Here is a 22901-nt window from a genome sequence, read left to right as displayed (position 1 = left end):
TATTACTGTATTATAGTATTTAAAATATATATTTGTAAAAAAAATAATGCAATCAAATTGATATCAGCTAACGTTATAATAGACAGTATTTAGTATAGTTTATTGTATATAAAAATTAATAAACATTTTTAAATTTTTTTTACATAATCTCATAAATTTCATAATTGTTTTAAATATCTCTTAAATTTTTCATTATTTGCATTTATAATGTAAATATTTATTTTGCAAAAAAATTTTGCAGAAATCATAAGATACTAAATAAATATAATTACATGAAAAAAGATAATTTATATTATCAATAAAAAAACTAAGTTAAATATTGCACAAAAAAATTATTTAGCAAAATTTATAATAATAATAATACAGTAACTATCTTACACTAGCAATAATATATCACTTTAAATAGTAAATTTCAGTAATGTTTATAACATTTCTAAAGTTAACTTAATACTAATAATTATAAATTATTAAAATCAATTATTTATCTAAATTATTAAATAATTGGTTAAAATTGTACACGATAACATCTATTATAAAAGTAAATAGTTAATCAAGTACAATTTATTGTACATAAATCATACATAATTAATAAGCGACATATGCTATAATTGCTATAACATAAGCATAAGTTATAATTTTAATTTACTTATTTGCTATTAATATATTTATAGTTTATATTTATATAAATAAATAAAGTGTATATTTATATAAAATTATTAATATCAATTTTATTAAACATAAAAAATTATTAACTGACAAATATTATACATTTGTATTTTTGATAAGTAAAACATTTTTAATATTAATAAAAAAAATTATATTCCTGATACTTTAAAAAAATGATAATAGGATCAATGTCATTGCAATGTTATTATCATATAATTTATATACTTAAATATATATATATAATAATTTTTAAAAAAAACTTTTAAAACGTAGATTAAAGATATGATTAAAATTTAATAAATATATTTTTATTTTAAAAAATATATTAAACTCAAAGTTCATATAATATACGGAAAGCAATGGATTTAATTCCTATTGCAATAAAATACTGTACTATTGTTTATAACAGTTAATAATAGAGTACTGTTTAAACAGATATCGAAAAAAAAGTTGTTTCAAATAAACTAAAACTAAAAATCAAAAGTCAAACAATAAAAACAAACAATAATTTTGAAGTCAAACCCAATATTATTATTATTATTATTAATAAACTGATTGTCAGAGCAATGGATTCGACGCACAACTCAAGTCACGCAAGACATGTGTATAGAGTCATACATATAGTCTGTTACACATTAATTCCCCTAACATTTGTTATACCTTTTTGTATTGGTTTTTATAATACAATCGAACCGTCAAATCCATCCATAAAACAATTGAAATGATTTGAATGAATACGTTATATGTGAACAAACATATTGACAAACAACAGACTGATGGCTGACAACAGAAGCGATTCATTTGAATGACTTTTTTTCAAACGACGACAACAACTGCTGCTGTCTTTAAACTATACTTATGTGTCACCGAAACGGTTCCCATTTGTCATTGTCGTCGCTGGACATTACGTGAACAATACAAGACAATTGCCGACAGACACACACAAACAAACCGGTTGTGAATATCTATTGAATTTGATCCGCCATTAGTGTTGTTTGTCGCGACCGCGCGGGAAGTGGTTATCCGCGCCGGAAAACGATCTTCGGTTTGTCGGTCATTGCCGTCGTTGTCATTGACCAACTGATGACTGGTTGGTCTGTTTGATCAAAAATGTTGGACATGTATGAGCACAACAAAAGCGATTGCATCCGATTGTTAAATATGATTATCTGTGAAATACCATTCATTAAATCATTTACCGACGACTGTCTACTCGAACGGCTACTAAATCTGATCTCTATTATTACCAATGCATTCGACACGAGTAGTCTATCGCTTAATTATCGGGAACAGGACAGCGAAAACGATCGGGAACTGGCCATCAGAGAGTGGTTAGTCGGTCACTATAACGCCAAATGTCTTATTGATGATCTCAACTTTTCTGATGCCGAAGACAGAGCCCGAGTGGCTATACTTGTGATCAATATATTGTTTAAGTTAAGGCATTCACTCAAAGACATTGAACAGTATCTCGAAGATTGCGATTCATTTGTTCAGTTTGACCGCCAACTCAATGACTTTACGAGGTTTGTATTGCGGCCAACATTTTTTTTGACTGACATCTGATGCCATAAAAGACTTTTTGATAACCTATTGTTGTTTTATTTATTTTTACAGATACGATAAACTATTAGAATTAGTGGCCAATGACTCGAATCGATGGAAATCTGAGGCCCGATATTATAAAGTAAAGTTAGACGAGTCCAAGAAGTTGATCGACAAATACCAACAAAACGAAATTTTCAATTATAAAATCAATACTCGTAATCAAAATCTATACAAAAGCCGAATATCGTTGTCAAACCCGTTGGATGATAGGCCACAGTCGGCGACAAATGCTACGAATTCCGTGTCAGTCAAGAAGAATATGTGTGACCCGATCTCAACAAATAGTCAGCCAAACGATGTGCTACTCAACGGCAACTATGACGACGAAGACAGTGACACCGACACCAACAGTGTCTGCAATGAAGACGTAAACTATGTTTGTGTCGATTGTGACAAAAGCTATTCGACTAAATTCGAGTTTAACTTACATATGCTTCGCGATCACCGACACGTCGACATATCGGACATCATTCGCAATGCAAACACCAAAATCGATATCGATATGAATGAGAGTACAAAACACATGACAAATACTTGTCTGCAAAAGTGTCACAAAACACAGTCCAAGAGATATTTTAAGTGTTTTTACCGCAAGTGTGGCAAAGCGTTTCATAAAATGCATGAACTGAAGAAACATTTTGCTAGACATCAGCCAAAAGTCGAAAGATATGTCTTTGTGTACAGCAATCAAACCAATGCTTCACTGAACCAAATGAGACCACATGTACTTCCAAAAGCCAATCGACGCCAATCATCTTCAGCCCAGACAAAAGCCAAGACTGTTAAACCATCGACAATGGATACGACGGCAATCATAACGACGACGCCGATCACCAAAGCCAACAATAATCATAAAAAGAAAGTCAACAAAACAAAAGATAAAATTAAGACAAATGTGAATAATCTGAAGATTAGCAACAAAATCAATATTGATTTCGGTGTCACCAATGCTTCCCAAACAACTATTATTGATAACAATATTACTAATAATTTAAGTGATAATTCATGCAGAAATAGTTATGCAACAGTTCCTCAAACTAGCGATAATGAGAACAATGTACAGACACTATCATCAAAGACATCATCAGCGATAGCGATGCAAACGACAACTACCACTTCTTCACATGAGTTTAATGGAGATAATAATAATAATAATAGAGTCGAATCTTTTAATAATCATTACTATAGCGAGCAATCAAATGATGGCCAAAATCTGGATATATGTCCGCAACAACAGGAGTTCTGTTACGGTTTGCAACTGACAAATGCCAAGACTTATCCAATGATCAATGGTTTAGACTCTAAGAGTCAACTCTAAAAAAAGAAAAAGAGGTGGTTATCAACAACACATTGGTTACACTTTTATTTAAAAAATTGCATCAATTAATTGATTTTATATAATTAATTAATTATTTATTTATATAATTATTTTTTAATGATTATTATATTATAACATATAAATTGATTCGAATTTATTACATAACATATTTCATAACACATTTGATTCCTAAAAATTTCATAATTCATTTGTTTTTAATAATAATTTATTTGTTTTTTTATCATAATTTAAGTTTAAAAATATCATATATATATATATATATTTTGTAAATTATTAATAATCATAGAATCAAATGAAAATACTTTTTCTTATAATTAATAAAAAGTTTTGTAAATATGGTTTAAACATACAGTATATGCGTATACCGTATTTATGTCACAGTTTACGCAAGTTTTGTGTGTTTATAATTTATTTAAATCTTTTTTGTAATTTTTTTTTGTATTTTCACTGCATTTTTATTTAATGTTAATTCCAAGTCAACATAATTTATTAAATTTAGTATACGTTTTATAGAATTCTAATTAATATCTTAATAACATTTATAATACAGTAATACTCAATTATGTACAGTATTTTTTGAAAATAGTATCAAAATAGATAAGCCATCGATAGATAAATATTAATGTTAATTATTGTTATATAAAATATATTAATAAATAGATCGATTATTTTTTTAAATTACATTTTCCTAATGTAAACCATATATGCTGTAAATGTGTATGTGTGTTGTGACAGTGTGTCCAATAAATATGCAAAAAAAAATACAATTTTTAAATTTTATATTGAACATAATTTTTTATTATTTAAATTCAATAATAATAATAAATTTAATTTATAATAAGTAATATCACAATTATTTGAAGACAACAATCAAACTGTCCGTTCGTTCATTTTTGTGATCAATTTGTAGATTTAATTAAATATAATAATAATTTATATAATAATAATATAATAATAATTATACAGAATAATCATATGGGAAACAGAAATATTTTAACATAAGGAATGATATAATTATAAAAATTTTCAACTAATATTAATTTCAGTAAAAAAAAATTATGCTTACGTAACATATTGTATTTGAAAAAATTATTTACTAAATTAAAAAAAATATATCATTACACAAATTGAACGCACAATCAATAAGTCAATTAAGTGACAAATATATATATTTAAAAATTTATATGTTTTTTAACACATTTATGTAAAATATTTATAATAAGATCGATAAGAAAGTGAAAACAAGTAGTTTTTTATAAACATTAACTCAACAAACAATAATTATAATAGTAATTATGATAATAATAATAAATTTATAATTAACTGAACAAATTAGCTATTTATAATAATAAAAATAATATATATTTATTTATAATGAAATAATAATAATCAATATTTATATTATAACATTTTCTTAATTAACATATTTTCCCACATTTTTTTAGTTTTTTAACTTATTTGTTATGAGAAAACCATATATAATAATAATTATTATTATAACTATATTTACAATTATATAGAAATTTTTTTCACAAAAAAGTTTTGAATATTTTTCATGTTTTTTGAAAATTCACTGTACAATAGTCTAACAAAAATTCTGTCATTTTTGTTGATAATAATAATAAATGTCTATAATTATTATGTATAATATATATATATATATTTATATATAATTAAACAAATATATAACCAATAATTCCTTTAAAAAATACCGCAAATATATTTTTTGCTTCAAATTATTTTATATTATAGTCAAAATGCAATTATTTTAATTTTAAAATTCAAGCATCTTTTTTGTTTTGAATAGAAATAATATTTTGTCATATTTTTACCGGTATATTAGATATACCATAATTTTTTTGATGATTTTGCTGCTTTATATTAAATAATATATGTTTATGTATGAATGTATATATTAAACATCTTTTTTATATATATGTATGCGTTATCTTGTATTTTCAATATACTAATTGAAAAATACAAATATTAAAAATGTCTTATTATATATATATATATATATATATATATAAAATGATATGTCTAATGAAATAAAAACATTTTGAAATATATATATATTCGATGGGTTTATGAATTATAGCGAAACATTTGTTTTAAAAAACAATGAAATGTCTCTTTAATTAATTAATTAATGTATGTATTATTCTGTTATTTTTTGCGCACAATTTGTATAACATTGTTGCTATTAAATCAAGTTAAACAACATTTATTTGTCGTCTTTGTTTAGACAACAAATTATTTGACTTATTTTCAATGTATATATATATATATATATTTGGGGAAGACTTGTAAATAGCGTTAAAAATAGATGACAAAATAATGTGTGTCATCAATGTTTTCAAATCAAATTTCAATATTTAGTGTAATAAAATTATTTGTTTTTCAAAAATGTAAAATTCATTAGTTATTAGATTATAAAAAAAGATAATTTTGTTTTCAATATGAAAAATGTTTTACAACCATATTTTTTAGTTAGTCATTATTATATATATATATATATATATATACTGTATATATACCGGTATATATAATTTATATAAAATTTAAGTACAAATTAAGTTATTTTATAATATATTTAAGATTTTTAAATAAAAATAATTATTGTAGTACTGTATTGTTATGATTCAAATAAAAAATAAAAAGTTATGTAAAAATATAAAGTTCAAAGTTTATGAACTTTAAAAGTGTGTATTAATCAAAGTCTAGACTTTTATTGCCATTTCTTATAACCAAATAATATAATAGTAATTAAACCAAAAATTTTAGTCAAAATATGTCATTGATTTGAAAACAAGTCGACAATTCATTAATAATAGTATTTTTTCTCTCTTGAAATTTGATTAAATCAAATGATGACAAATGAATAGATAGACAGATAGCGGAACACCAATTCAATTCAATTCATGCAGTTTGTTGTGCTCTGTGATGGTGTGTCTGCATATGCGAGTCCAACAGTAAAGTTGTGGTAAAACCGGCGTCACATAAGTCACATACATGCGGTCGGGCGGCCGTATGACCAAACATATGCTATAATATTATACAACAAAAAAGTCTAATTAGCAATCAGTAAAATAAAGAAATAAATTAAATTATAATTCCATACCTTTTTGAAAGCAGATTCATCGGTAAACCCTTTATGACAAACATCGCACTCGTAGTCGTGTCGATCATCATCGTCGTCGTCTTGAGGCGAAGAGCTGTCGTTTTGATGATCGCAGTATAGATGCACCTGAAGAAACTTTGCGGCTTTGAATGTCTGTCCACAGATATGACATGTGTTGGAACGGGTAGATGTAAAGCCTGTTTGAGACTGTGGTTGTGGTTGACTTTGTGGTGGTGTTGGTGTTGGTGTAGGTGCAGGTGAATGTGATTTTGGCGTTGTTTGAGGCGGTGGAGGTTGTATTGATTGTAAAGGTGATAGTGATGGCGATGGCAATCGTGGAGTTGTTTGATTAGCAAGAGTTGGTGACGTTGACTCAGGTGCTGGTGGTAATGGATGACAGTTTGCGGGTAATAATGATTTTCTTTCGCGATCTAATGCATGATAATAGGCATCATTTGGTTCATCTTTGACTTGAGACCCGTCATCATATGGACCATCGATATTGTTGTTGTTGGCCACAGGTTCCGATGCCCATCGCATTTGTCTCGGATCGTAGAGTCGTTGAGCCAGTGCTTGAAGGCTGAGCAGCGAGTTCTCGCAGTCGGTGGTGTCAATCTCGTTGAGGTTAACGATCGACCGCTCCATTTCGGCGTACATACCGAATGGCAATTTTCCGAGGCATTCCAACTTCATTATATGCATCTTCGACCGCAAATGTTTGGCCAGATGGCCGTGAATACGGAAAGCTATCTTACAGTCATCACATTTAAATGGCCGCGGATTATCAGTGGTCGGCGTACCGAATGTCATATTAATGTTGACTTTGTTGAAGTGAGACACCGATCGTTTGTGTTTCTGGAGATGACCTTTCGTACGGAAACTGACGGCACACGACTCACAACGAAACGGCCGTTCAAAGTAGTGTATGTTCTCATGGAGTCTTAGCTGCGAAGGCTTTGAGAATTGTTTGGAACAAATGGAACAAATGCTTTTGCCGTCCACTGAGTCGACGACAACTCTTTGAGGAGCTTTCGGAATAAACTCTCCCTGTCTGAGTCCAAGAGGTAATCCTGACTGAGGCATACCTGTTGTAACACAATTTGTTTGCGGTATTTGTGGAAAAACAATACCATCCATAGGTTCGTTGGGTTTCGTCGACAAATCCATTGGCTCTTCGCGTTCGGAAATTGCAGACAAATTATTGGTCGGATTATGTGGCGATTGGAAGGATCGATCGCCGAGAACTGAAGTCGAATATCTTCTGGCGGCAAATGAGTCTTCAGAACCATTACTATCTTCTTCACTGATAGCTTCGATTGGTTCAACCGGTACTCGAGTATTGGAGGCAAAAGTATTGTGATTGGATGGCAATCGTGACATGTCGTTGAATGAATAGGAACGGGGTCTCGACATTTGGTCAAAGTTTGGTGTCCAAGTAGTTTGCAACATATGTTGCTGTTGCTGTTGCTGTTGTTGGTGTTGTTGTTGGACCTGTTGCTCCAATTGCTGTATTGGTGACAATTTTCGCGGTGATGTCATCACTTGAGGCGGTGGTGGCAAAGAATCTGAAGGCGGTTTCATTATAGTCGGCACCGAATGATAATCGATGACTTCGTTAGGTTTAAAGGCTGGTATCATATGTTGTGAGATAAGTCTTTGTTGATCCGAATCGAGGATATGCTGAGAAATACGTCTTTGTTTCTCCATTTCAATCATTTGAAGAGAAATTCTTCGTTGTTTTTCTTCCATCATATGCTGTGATATTTTTCGATCAATGACTGAAACTCTTCGTCTGTCGGGTGAATTGGCAATGTCTTCTACAGTCGCAGATATTTTGCGCGTTGTATTTGTCAGATCAGACTCGGATCCAGAACCGGACAGAATCAGTAAACTATGGGCTGCTTCCTGTTCCTCGGCTTCAGTGGCCGCTGATCCCGATTCCGATATTGTATGTGGTCGACAATCAAAATCAGCATCATCAAACTGTCCCGGAACTGCTGGCGCCATCCGTTGCAACTCAATCAATGGTATGGGAACTCCTGTTATTGATAACAAGATAACACATATTAATAGGATATACACTAATAAATAATTTTCAACTTCAAGGACAGTTGGGTAGTACGTCATCAAACACATAGTCAGTCTCGACAACAACAACAACACAAACACAGACACACTAAACACACATACCTTCGTCATCCTCTTCATCGTCGTCCTCATCCCATTCGCCTTCATCTTCGTCTTCGTCCTCATCTTCTGGTAAATTACCGCACGTTATCTCAAGCATCTCTTGTTTGGCCAGCGCTTCCGTATCGATCTGAGAGTCATCGATGGTAATGGGCACCGGTATTATACCTAATTCAACACACTTTTTGTGGTGCGCTTTGGACTTCATATGTTTGGTGAGATTGCCTTTGGTTTTGAAGGCAAAAGCGCAGTGACGACAACTGTATGGTCTGAGATCGGTATGCGTTCGGATGTGTTTCTTCAGCATTGATGGCTTCTTGCATCGGATACCACACTCTTCGCACACATACTTTCCACGTCCTCTTCCTCTAACATATGTATAGTCTTCGTTTGATTTGAAACCGCCTAACAATTAGCAAAAAAAAATTAATTAATTTTTATTATTTATTTTAAACAGTCTTTAAAATAAAACATTAAATATTTTTGTGTTTTGCCAACAATTTATATATAATAAAAAAATATATGCTATATAAATATATCCTAATAAAAAATTATTATTATTATTATCACAACCTTTTTAGATAATATAAAGCACTTCATGAGTGAGTGAGAGAGAGAGAGAGAGAGAGAGAGAGAGAGAGAGTTTGAAATTCAAACAAAAATAATAATATACTTTTTATCAGTTATTTTCACATAAAACAAATGAATCACAAATATATAGGAAATGTCTTATTTTTAAATTGATATTTTAAAAATCACAATATCGTGTGTATTGTACTATATTTTTTGTTGTTGAGAAAAACAAATTATTTATTCAGTCAATGATATAATACTGTGTATATATAAATATATATAAATATATATTAAAATTTATTGTTTATATACAACACACACACAGACTAACAATAATAGTGACATTCATGTGATGTCTGCGATCATCACTTTAGTAGGAAAAACATGAGCAGAGAGTATGTCTTTTCTCTGACGGCACCTAAAGAATAGTGTATATGTAATGTATGTCAAAGAAAATATTATATCAGTCCTATAAATGATAAGTATTTACTCTTATGAATAAATTCTGATGAATCAATATTTTTTGATAATAAACACATACATACTCTACACATACATACATACATACAGTACATACACGTTAAATATATAACAAATACAACTACTGTATATGTAACTGAATAAAGAAATATCAAAATTAATAACCATTGATAATATAGACTGTTGTTAACAAAGTTGTATATTTAATTCATAAATTTCAGTATACTTGTGATAGACGACACCAAATAAAGTATTGAAATACAATACATAAAGAAATATTTTATTTTATAAAGTAGTCTACAATATTAATGAATATAATTATAATAGTCTTTTCATTAGTCACTCGTATAGTACACAATGTACTACACATGTAATGAATGCAAAAATCCAAAGATTGGTTTCGTATTTAGAGAGAGAGAGAGAGAGAGAACATAAAAAATAAGACGATAATACTTTTTTGGAGACTATATGGCTATACAAACAAGTAATAACTAGAAATTACTTCTATAAAAAATCATATATAAAGTTAACAACACATAGTGTTTTATAAATTATAATATTATCAATTCAAAGTGTTTGCCAGTAAAATGTGTGACATTTCACTACATTTGATTTGTGTGTCTATGGCTATATATAATATACATGCAATATAATAAATGTATGTGAGTGAGTGAGTGAGTGAGTAAGAGTGGGTGAGTATTAAAAAAGTAATGCAATATAAATGTCAAACATACACTTATTAATTATAAAGAAAATATACCATTATATTTAACTTATTTGTATTTTAATATTTATATAAATTATATATATATATATATATAAATTATATATATATATATATATAAATTATATGAGACTAAATAATAATAAATATTTATGATATACGAGCAAAAAATTATTACATTAATCATCGATACAGTGTTAAATATATTATTTACCAGTATATTGTAGCTATAATTATTAAAAAAATATTGTATTGAAATACAAGTGAAAGGAAAAATACAAATTAAAATAATATTTTTTTTAAATAATAAATGTGTAACCAATTGGCAGACTAAGTGACTGAATAGAGAGTGTAAATACGATAACAAACATTAATCAATCTTTTGAAAGCAATAGAGTCTGGAAATTGTTGTTGTTTTTTGTGTACAGAATATATACCATTCAATATACAGTATAGTGTATAGTATTACAGGTATATTATTATAAACATATAATAACTGAGACTTAATTGTTCAGACATTAGGGAAATAATTTATTTTTGAAAATATAATAATATAAAGTATTATTATTATTAATATTTAAGTATAATATAAGTATTATATATATATATATACTAAAATATCAGCAAAATATTTGCAAATAAATACTATAAGAAAAATAACAAATATTACCGGAAAAATTTTTAAAATAATATTTTCTCAAAAATAATTACTTAAAGACTAGAAAAAAATGTGCAAATAATAAAAGTCTATTAATTTAACTATTTAGTAAAATAAAATTCAATAATTATAATAATAATGTTAATATGTGCTTATATAAATAAATAGATAAATTATTTAATAAATAAATGTGCTAATAAACGACATGACAAACATTGTTTTATGCGATTACGATGAATGTACACGAATATCAATTTTGTCATAATTTGTCGATATATAAACTGTATATATATATAACAGGTATATAACTTTTAATAAACAAAAAAAACTAATAAATAGCAATATCGATATGTAATCAAACAACGTTTAATCACAGGTTACAACTAAACTATTACATCAAAAAATATTGGCGACAAACTGTTTAATAGCAAAACTAATCGACATATAAAGTGTGGAAACAGAGAAAATATGTGTAAAATTTTTAAAATCACAGTCCAATGTGTTATATAAGGAGTTTACGGAAATTGAGGACAGATTTTTCAATGGTAAGAGAGTGAGAGAAAAAAACTTAAGGAAAATATTTAAAGGATATAATTTGCATAACACACACATTTATATACACATATGTATATAACACGGCTATTATATATTTAAATAGCATTGAGTTATGTCATAACGTTTAATGTTGTTAAGGAGTGCTGGTATTTAACGGGAGAGGACTTTCAGATGAGAGAGTGAGTGAGATAAGAGAGATGAGTGAGTGAATGGAAATGGTGTTTAAATGTGAGAGAGTAATAGATATGACAAACCAAACAAATGGGTGTAATTCACTGCTGGTATATTCAATGTATAATAGGATAGTATGGCTAATATGTTTATAAGGAATTATGAGAGGATAGGGATATTTATAAGTGTCGGATAAAAAATATAAGTTTAAAGAGAGAGGAGAGAGAGAGAAAGATGAAGGGGTCGATAACCCATAGTATAAGATATAGATATAAATATATATATAATAAATGGTTGTGAAGAGTAATATCCCAAATGTCGTGAACCACACAAACCAATTGAGGAGAAAAAGTCATAAAATTCAAACAATACCTTCAAATATGCGAACCCTTTTGGGTGGTGTACCCGCTTCGCCACAGTCTTCATCGGTATCCCCTGAATAGGCCGATGAAGCGCTCACTTCACTGATCTTTCTGAAAACCTGTTGTTCCATATTTTCTCCCAATTCATGCCTCATCTTTGCAATTATTTCTACATTTCTCTTAAGATTTTCCTTTTCCTCATCGGATTTATGATACGTCCAATAACTAGAGTGAGTGATCGTCAGATCACCTTTAATAGCACTCGTTGTTATCGGCGAATGTGACCCTTTCAGGTCGTATAAGCCGAGAATGGTTGATGGAGAAGCCAAGTTCATGACATCGTCGGTAGAAATGGGTCGAGGTATCCAATTTGAGTACATCGATAGGTTTGGATCGTACTCTTGGCGCCCACACATGGGCTGTGCCTGATATACTGTAAGATAGACAGGCCTAGGCTTTGCTTTAAGACCAATGCGACTGTAGGCGTGTCCGTTCATAAATAGTTCCACACAAGACTTGTCCGGTCGGGGAGTGTCGGGCGAGACCAGAGTGGAACTGACCAGATTTGAGCTGTTGTTTGGCCGCAACGACAATGTTGTCGGCCGTACAGCACCGGTAGATTTGCAGCCAATTAGGCCATTGATTGGTAGCGAAGATACTACTGTTGTTAATAATTTATCATTTTCTTTATCTACAAAACTAATTTCGGAATCAGTTTTGTCGGAATCAACTTTGCCGTCGCATTCTTTACTATTCATTTGACATTTGTCATCAACAGTTGTCGGTTCGGGCATTGAGGCCACTTGTTTATAGCCACACATACTTGACTTGCGCTCCGATATATTTGCCGAATAGTTTGCCGAATTGAAGTTAAAGTCAACGGTAAACTCAACGTTCGGATCGTTGGCGAACTGGTTTTTGAGGACTGGAAATACAATCGGCTCTTTGAACGTAATTTTGGTGGTCGGCCGCGACAAGTGTGGCAAATAGGCGGGCAATATCTCGATGGGAATCTTTTTCTTCGATGGATCGCTGACTAGATCTGTGGGCCAATTGTTGAGAACCGATGTGCGACATGTGCTGATAGTATCGAAACCGATTGGATAGGATTTGTTGTTGCATTGAGAGGACAAGTAGTTTTCAATCACTGTTGCGCCTGAATGCAGAACAGGCTGTATGACCGTATGCGACGCTGATATGGATGGCATGCGACCACCACTGGCCGGCTCGAGTGCCGTCAAGTGATTTGACTTAGATGTATAGTTTGGCGACGACTGGCCGGTCACTGGATGTGTTGGCTGTACCACTGATACCCTCCTAACTGAGTGCTCCTCTAATTAAATAAAAATAAAAAGATTAGTTTAAATTAGTTTTAAAAATTGATAATTTATTAAAATAATGCAAATAAATATATATAATAAATACCAAAACTACTACTAATAATAAAATATTATAAACTAATTTAAATAATAATGTATTAAATTATAAAATAAAATATTTTAAAGAATATCAACTTTACAGTTATGTAATATAAAACTTAATTTTTCAGTGCATTTAAGCTTCAGTTACTAAAAGCACTTAAAAACAAAAAATCTTTAATATTCACTAAAATTTTTTACTCCTCTTCGTCTGTATGTCTCTATTATTCATTAATATTAATAATAACTACTAAATAGTTTGTGTGTATGTAATAATAATTTGTTGTCTATATAATTATGTGTCATTTAATAATAGCTACAGTATATATATATACACACACATAACATAGATATATAATCATAACCACACATCCAATAAAACATCAAAATCACTGCCAAAGATAGATAGATATCAATCAGACATTTGGTCAAATCGTGGTTTTCAAGTGCGAGTTATTACTAAATATTTAAAAAATACTAAATAGTTATATAATTTCTGAGATAAAATAACGTCAGTATTATTAAGTCTCTATCTCTCTCTCTCTCTCTCTCTCTCTCTCTCTCTCTCTCTCTCTCTCTCTGTCTCCTCCTTTTTGGTTTGTCTAATACATGTATATGGAGTACATATACCTAATAGTCTTATTATGCCATACAGTCTTTCACCAGAGATATGGAATTTCCCATTTCTAGTCAAACATAATTATTGCTCATTAAGTCAATGAATGTAAATTTATTTATGTGTTTGAGTGAGTGTGTGAGTGAGTGAGAGAGAGAGAGAGAATATACCCTTTCCTGTCAGAAAAAAATATTAAAAAAAATCTAAATGACTAATAAATATATGATTAAATAACAAGTTTTTTTTTTGTAACACAATTGGCAAATAATTATTTTATTGTTCAGCAGATTTTTTTTGAAAATAAATTCAAGTTATTAATATACTTAATATACACAATATGTATAAATATTCTAAAAAAACTAAAAACAATACAGTATTTCTGCAATTTTACTAAAACTGTACGTATAGTTCATTTGGGAAAATTCTCTAATGAGAAATCTTGAATTATCTGGGATTTTATCGACAAATATTATTTTTTCATATTATATTTAGATATTTTTAAAGGGAAAATTCCATATATATATATATAAACTATATGTTCACGAGATAGACATCCCAAATATTATCATATATTTACTTTAAAATAGATTATGAAAAAAAGTTATGACAAAGAGATTCTCTCTCTCTCTCTCTCTCTCTCTCTCTCTTTCTCTCTGTATTTATATGGGATATCCTCCAGAAATATCGTACAGTTATTTTTTGAATTTAATTTTAGTTTAAAGTGAGAAAACCACCACTTGTTATATAATAGTGATTTTTATTATAACAAGAAATGTGTTTTTATATAAATATCTAAATCATAAGTGATTTGGAGGAGGAGGGAGGGAGGAATGGTGTGTGGGATCTTCATGAAAGTCATATAAAATAACCACAAAAAAGAAATTGATTACAAAATTAAGTGTAAGTCCTTCATAGAGTTGGCTGACATTATATTACATTTATATAAACACACAATCAGTCGTTTCTAAAAAAAAATTTCAAACAATTTTGCGTAATATTTATATTAAGGATAGATTTTCTGCTTAAACACATGCATATGGTTTCAATAAATTTATATATCGAGAGTTATAACTTATGTTATTTTTAACGCAAAAAAAGTTGAGGAAAAGCAGTTTTCATATGAAATGTTGTGTTTTTTTCGGGAAAACACTTGCATTTAACTGTCGGAGATTTGGGGGGTCGACAGTACTTTTGAGGAAATGCCTGAATCTACACAACCATATAGTTTTGTATAGACACCACTTGAAATAGAAATAATAAAATAAATATATATATGTATTATAAATAAAATTATTTTATTGTTAAAAATGTTTTTTAAAAATAAAAAACCGGAATATAAATCGAGAAATTTGCAGACATTTGTATACAAAACAGCGTATCAGACAAAAAAAAGTGTATTCACATTACAGACACAATTAATTTTATTTTATCTAAAAATACTCGGAAAACCTATTAAAAAAGTTTTTGAAAATATAAAGAAAAACAAAATCAAAGAAAAATATTTATAGAAAATTCAAATTATAATGAAAAAGCATTTTAAATTAGTAAAAGTATAGATATTTAATAATTTAATTGCATATTGAGGTCTAATTCACAATAATAATAATAATAAAATTTAACGCTAAATATACGTTTAAAATATTATATAAATGATTCAATAGTGCAGTATATATGGCTTTAATCTATTTTTTTAATTTAGCTTAAATTTAAGCATTATTTTTATTGCTATTCAAAAGTAAATATTATGAATATATTTTAATAGTTCAATTTTTTTGAAATAGCTATTCCCCACAAATTGTTTCAATAAAATTTTATATTCATTAGTTTGTATATATTTTATATACACTAAATAAATATAATGATAATAATAATTAAATAATAATTTTTAACATGTATAACCTAAGTGAGAATTTTAATTAAAAATTGTGGCAAAATATAATGCATTAATATAACATTTAACATTAAAATTTTTGTGTACAAAATCTTTTTAAAAAATACTTTTATATTAATTAATACACATTTTATGCAATTTTCGTTTACACGCCTTAAGGCTTTTTAAGGTTCAGTCAAAATATGGATATTTTATGACCAAAATAGTTGCCCTCACTATTTAATATATGTATAATTAATCTTGATAAACTAATCTTAAAACTTATAACATTGTATGTAATTGTGCGGATAGTTTTAATACACAACAATAATAAGCAAAAAATAAAATCATACGATAATCATAATAATTTTATTTTATCAATCTTTTCAAATACTATACATCCGTTATGTTATTTTTAAAAATCATAAAGTATTAGCTTTCATATGCCTGTATAGCACTGGGGGTATTGCCTAAAAAATATAGCTGTAAAACAACTAAACTTTTACTGAACTGTAAGTGTTTCCCAACATTTAATGATACAATATTTTATATGAAATATCAAGAAATATTTTTGTATAAATTGAAGAAATGATACAAAAACCAAGAAAGTCATCCAAATTTGAATATAAATAATATTTTTAAAAAATTTAAATTCAACAATTTCAAGACATTTAATTTCAATAGTGATCTCTACCTAAATTAAACAATTCAAATAAAATGATTTAAACTATATTGTGTTTATTCAAACACATTAATTATATTTAATCTCAGTTTTAAATAAAAAATAAATTGTCACAAACAAAAAACAAGTACTGTATTTGCTATTAAAATTGATAATTTCAAATTATACTAACATTAAATAATTTTTGTTTTGTTTTTTGCGGTTATGTATATATACAGTTAGAATACATGTATAACTTAATAAAAAAATAGTTTTTACATTAGTATAAAATGCATAAAAATAATTACAAATAAAAAAATATGTTAATAACTAAAAAACAGTAATAACTATAAAACTATAACACACGTTTTCACACCATTTAGCAAAACTAAGTTTATATTTAATGAGATCCTAAGGGGTACTCAAATACTGTCTAATCTATTAAAAACAAATTTAATAATAAATCAATTACTCCCATAATAAGTTTTCCTAAATTTATTTATATTTAATAAAATATTTTTTTTAAACGAGTGAATAAACTTATCTCATTTGCTACTAAAATATTTATTGAAAAAAACTAACAAAAAAACATAATACAAATAATCCTAAAAATATAAGAATATTATTATTATTGCTAAATAAAATCAAATAAACAACAAAACAAACTAAAAATAATGACTTTTATATTGAGTGCCAATATTACCATAAATCAGTTTCACAGAAATGAATTAATGGTGTCTACAGAAAAATACTCGTAAAGTTTCATTGAATAAAAAAAATAAATTGAATAAATTTTTGGCGAAACAACAAACATATAAATAAATAAAAACCTAATGTGTAAACAGTATCAGTATTTTTTTAAGCTATGCTATAATTATATTACAGTATTAGAGTTCAACGTTTAAATATATATATAAATATATAAATGTGTGACAAAATAATTTGTTTGGTAAACTTGCACTCAGTTTCTCCTCTAAATTGACGACAAACAACAACAACAAAACTCTTGGAAATTACTCATAAAAATATAATATATATATTTGTTTTTATTTTATATTATGTTATTATTTCTATTTGAACTCAATTCAAAATCTAACATTTAAATGACTCATATTTACTGCATATATATATATATACAGTATATATCATACAAACACATAATATCATTACAACATATATCATATATATGAGTAAATAGACATTTATTTTTGAAAACTCTCTCTCAATGACAAAATGTTTACAATATTTTTCTGTTTACAACAATTACTGTATTTGTATGTAATGTAAATCCTATTGTTTATAAACTTGAAGACAATTTGGAGCACTAAAAGTACGTACAAATATAAATAATATTTATAACTATTTATAACATCATTTTTAATATTAAATATATATATATTATTCATTCAAAGAGAAAATTAGATTCAATTTAATTGATCAAAAAAAAAATCAGGTGTTATAGAGTATAGCATTTGAATTTTTAAAATTTAAATTCAAAAATCCATTAAACCATTTTTGGAGTTTAAAAAACAGGAGAAACTGAAATAAAAACTGCGTTTAAAGTGTTTAAAAGTGAAAAAAGGGTTTCAATAGGCCAGTAGACAACACCTGTTCAAAAACCCTTTAATTATTACATAAATATTTTACTAATTAATCAGTATATTTGAGAAATAAAGCTTCATATGTGGCACCACAACAACAATTAAAAAAAGTCACATAAAATGGTTATATAATGATAACATGTTATTTGAGAGGGTTATGGGTTAAAGTACAAAGATTCAGAGATGATTGTTATGAAAATATTTTATTTTAAAAAATGATACGATTATCAAACAATAACTTATAGTAAATTATTATTATTAATAATAATTTTTTGGTTACATTTTCAACATTATATTTGCGTACTGAAAATTTCTGTGTCAATTAATTTCTAATAAATCCTAATTAAAACTTTTTTAAAAAATTCTTAGTCATCATTCAAACTACATCTACAATTAATTCAATGTATGTGTGTATGTGTTACTATATTTCAAAAATAATTTTTCTCATATCATTGTCATTACACAATTTAGCCAAACTATAGGCAAACACACATATATATATATATATATATATATATATATATATATATATATATATATATATATATATATATATATATATATATTATATACAGTACATATATCTCAATTGCCTGTTAATTGAGGTACTTTTATGTTATAGTTGTAACAACCAATGTACGATAAATTATTATATCATTAATACAATAAATAATAATAATATAATAAATGAGTTACATTAAATTTTATTAAAATTATTGCCAGTTTTAATACTATATACAACTATATACTCTCCTCTCTCTCTCGATAATTGTTTGCTATAATATTAAGATATTGATGCAATATTGTGTGATTACGAGGAAAGTCACTTCAATAATAAAAAATAATAAAAACTATGGTTTCAGGGGTTTCTCAACACAAAACACATGACACAAAAAATTTTTAGGCTCTTTAAATTTTGTATAGTAAAATAATTCAATAAAATAAAATAATAAAACAATATTTTCAAAAATTAAAATTTTTTAAAAATAGTGCATTAAATAAAGTGAAGGTCTTATTTATAAAAAAAAACATTAGATATTACTATTAGAAAATTTATTATTTCACATAAGACTATTGGAAATATCATGTGCTGACGTATTGTATAAAAAACTACCTCAACATTAGATATACAGTATTTGCTTTTTTTGAAATTATGCCATTTATGTGGTATTTTTCAAAAGTAGAAACCCTGGTTGTAATCATACACACACACACATAAAATACAATAAATTACCATGCTAAAATATAATAAACACGCATAAATTATAGTTTTAAGAAATTGATATATACTGTATATATAATCAAATTTAAATTATCAAAATTATTAAAACGTATAAATTTTTTTTGCTAAAAAAATAAAGAGTTGTTTACTGACCAATAATCTGGATGTCAGGCAATAAGTGATTATTATTACTACTTCTGAATACAGGTTCCGATATTTTGCGTTTCTTGAGTGGCGGTCCCTGATTAGGGGCTAACAGTTGTTGTTTAAGTATATTACCGATGGGAGGCATCGGCCCTCCAGTGGTTGAGTGCCTCTGTTGTGGCGATGATTGCTGCGAATGAAGTACTGACTGTCTGTTTTGGTGTGTATAGTGTTTGACGGGCGACATACCGAACCCGGGTCTGGCCATTACCGATACCTTTCGTTGAACTAAATTGTCGAGCTTTTGCTTCGTCGGACGGGTTATGGACATATCATCATTGCCTTTACAGTAGTGATACTGATGTACCTCCAGGTTCTCTTTGTTGCGAAAAGCAATATTACAAACAGTGCACACGTAGACCAACATTGTAGACTCGTGTTCGGTGGTCACCTGCGGTTGCGGTGCTGATGTAGTTGTTGTTGTTATTGTCTGCATTTCCGATTGCACCGGCTGTTGGTGTTGGCGACTCTTTTTCGCCTCGTCTCGACTCTTGAGCAATAAGTCTTTAATGATAGATCCTTCGGGATTCTGCGGATGTCCACCGCTGTTGGCTGGCGGCGACACTTTGCCCGGCGGTGACAGTTGTATTGGTGTTTTAGTGGTCAATAAGTTGCGTACAATTGATTCACTCGTAAAGTTGTGTTCACTATCATTACTATTTGTATTATTAATATTAATATTATTATTACAATTATTGTTTGTTTTTATTATATTATTATTTAAATTGAAATTATTTATATTATTATTATTTAAAACATTATTATTATTATTAGTGTCTTTTGCATTGATAATCACAGACTGTTGAGAGTGGTTCTCATGAGAGCTAAATTCTGAATATTTCCGCGTCGGCAACAAATTATTGGTCACTCCCGGTGTCGGCGCCTTTCCCAGTAGTGCCGACTGTAACTTAGATAGCGGTTGATTGCTATGCACTTCAGAGTAACGGCGATTATTGGCCGAACCGTTGGTTGTTATACAACTCAGTACCGATGATGTAGTGGTGATCGCTGTCGTCGGTAAACCATTTACCATACGACTGGTCAATGAGGACGTCGAGTTGCGTGCCGGCCATCGCTTGTGCCACAATGGATCCAGTGTCTCGACAATGGCCTCGTTTTCAGAGATTATTTTATTTATACGACTGATATGCTCTAAATTTTGGGCATTTGGCCGCAATAGGTTTGGATTCAAGTTTGCCAATCCTGAAGACGACAGCCCTGGCGGCGAAAATGTCAATATTTTTGGTGACACTATTGGTGCCAATGATGGCACCGTTGTCGTCGATATCTGCTGCTGATGATGATGTTGTGGCAACGGTGGCGATAAATGCGATAGCGATGTATTAATAGATAGCGGCCGTGATAGAGGAACTGGTGGTGGTGGCAGCGGCGGCGGCGGAAATGGCGACCTTAGTATGGAGTTTATACCGGAAGGCGCGACAAATACTGATTGCTTTCGCTGTGGAATAACAGCGGCAGTCTGTGGCACGTATTTAGATGGAACCGCCAGATGGTGGTCAGCCATCACTCTATTGCACGGTATGTTGTCTATGGTTAGCGGCGTTACGGGCATTGTATAGTAATAGTAGTGACTAACCGTTGCACTAACCGACGGTTTGGTGACGACACTAATAATAATAATAATATACACACCAATTGGCACATAACACCCCCACCACAATCAAACAATCAAATTGGCAAATAATAATGGATTAGCCAAACATTATTATATTGTGTCCACAATTATATATATATATATATATATTATTAATAGTCATCACTGGTTAGACATTTCTCTTCAATTGCACTCTTCTTGCATTTTAATGGCTCCTAATTTAAGACACTTCTTCTTCATCATCACTCTTGCAGTGTATGTGTGTGTATGTACTGACCATTCAATGATCAGATAATCCGGTGGTTAATACAGATGATGTCTAAATCAAATAAAAAAAACAAATAACTGTTAATAAGTTTTGATAATATATTATTATATGACTAATAAATATATTTCTATGATATATATATATATATATATATATATATATATACAGGCAGTCAAACATGTGATGTGACTCTCATTATAAAAGCCAATCAATTAATTCATTTATACAATCAATACGTGTAATGAAACAAACAAAACAAAAAAAAATTAAAAAACAAGTGTTTGTTTGTGTGGTGTCTCTATGCTATTGCTATTATCAATGAACTAATTTTCAAAAGTATATTATAATATGGATATTATAAATGCTATAATAATTGTAATAATGTTTTTTTCAACTAAAATCATACTAAATAAACAAAAATAAGAGATACATTTTTCGGGCACAAAATTATAATAATAAAAAAATAAATAAAATAATAACAGCAATCAAATAGAGTTAGTAAAGTAAATGTAAAAACAGTAATAATATGTACTGTAATAACAATAATACTATTAGTGTTTGTGGTTCATAACAATTATTATTATTATTATAAATAATTATTAATTTATATATGATATATGAGAGACACCAACCAAAAAAAACCACTACAACTATACAAACAAATAAATAATAAAAAAAAACATTGATTTGATTTGTCATATCATAAACTGTAGAAAATGCTTAATAATAATTTTTTTTCTTTACAATGATATATCATAGACTATTAAAATTATATTTATATAAACCAATAATTTTATAAGTTATATTTAGCATTTTTCAATAATAATAATAATTTAGCATTGATAATTTTTGTTTGTTTTGTTTCATATATGTAAAACATAATCATATAAAAATGTTAACTGAAAAAAAATATTTACCAAATTTTTTTATGAAACAAAAATTAATTAGTATAACCAACACTACAGTTTATTTACTATATTAC

General features: G+C 28.3%; 2 protein-coding genes across 2 annotated transcripts; one reads left to right on the top strand and one right to left on the bottom strand.

Moving 5' to 3' along the window:
• The first annotated feature begins 1410 nt into the window (after positions 1-1410).
• On the top strand, positions 1411-3675 carry LOC128955236 (probable serine/threonine-protein kinase DDB_G0282963). The gene is made up of 2 exons (XM_054300884.1): positions 1411-2192; positions 2284-3675. The coding sequence occupies exons 1-2, from the start codon at positions 1777-1779 to the stop codon at positions 3590-3592; spliced, it is 1725 nt and encodes a 574-aa protein (XP_054156859.1). The 5' UTR covers positions 1411-1776; the 3' UTR covers positions 3593-3675.
• A 2517-nt stretch (positions 3676-6192) lies between these two features.
• Positions 6193-21609, bottom strand: LOC128955971 (uncharacterized). Its single transcript, XM_054301651.1, has 6 exons — positions 20837-21609; positions 19986-20692; positions 12455-13777; positions 8925-9326; positions 6735-8773; positions 6193-6658 (listed from the first exon to the last, which is right to left on the bottom strand). Exons 1-6 carry the CDS (start codon positions 21607-21609, stop codon positions 6533-6535), a joined length of 5370 nt encoding a protein of 1789 aa, XP_054157626.1. The 3' UTR covers positions 6193-6532.
• Positions 21610-22901: the final 1292 nt, after the last annotated feature.

Source organism: Oppia nitens, unplaced genomic scaffold (genome assembly GCF_028296485.1).
Source record: "Oppia nitens isolate AA-2021 unplaced genomic scaffold, nextdenovo-longstitch-racon4-pilon3 scaffold2_pilon_pilon_pilon, whole genome shotgun sequence".
Lineage (NCBI taxonomy): Eukaryota > Metazoa > Arthropoda > Arachnida > Sarcoptiformes > Oppiidae > Oppia > Oppia nitens.
The sequence above is the reverse complement of the archived record's forward strand: the minus strand, read 5'-3'. Positions and strand labels throughout refer to the sequence as shown.

What these genes read in the sequence shown, in the direction of transcription:
- LOC128955236 (XM_054300884.1), top strand. Translation starts at nt 1,777, where the DNA reads ATGTTGGACATGTATGAGCACAACAAAAGCGATTGCATCCGATTGTTA. An exon ending in CAACTCAATGACTTTACGAG is followed by an intron (nt 2,193 to 2,283) that starts GTTTGTATTGCG and finishes TTATTTTTACAG; the next exon opens with ATACGATAAACTATTAGAAT.
- LOC128955971 (XM_054301651.1), bottom strand. Translation starts at nt 21,609, where the DNA reads ATGCCCGTAACGCCGCTAACCATAGACAACATACCGTGCAATAGAGTG. An exon ending in AAGGGTTCGCATATTTGAAG is followed by an intron (nt 9,327 to 12,454) that starts GTATTGTTTGAA and finishes GCTAATTGTTAG; the next exon opens with GCGGTTTCAAATCAAACGAA. An exon ending in CGATGAAGAGGATGACGAAG is followed by an intron (nt 8,774 to 8,924) that starts GTATGTGTGTTT and finishes TATCAATAACAG; the next exon opens with GAGTTCCCATACCATTGATT.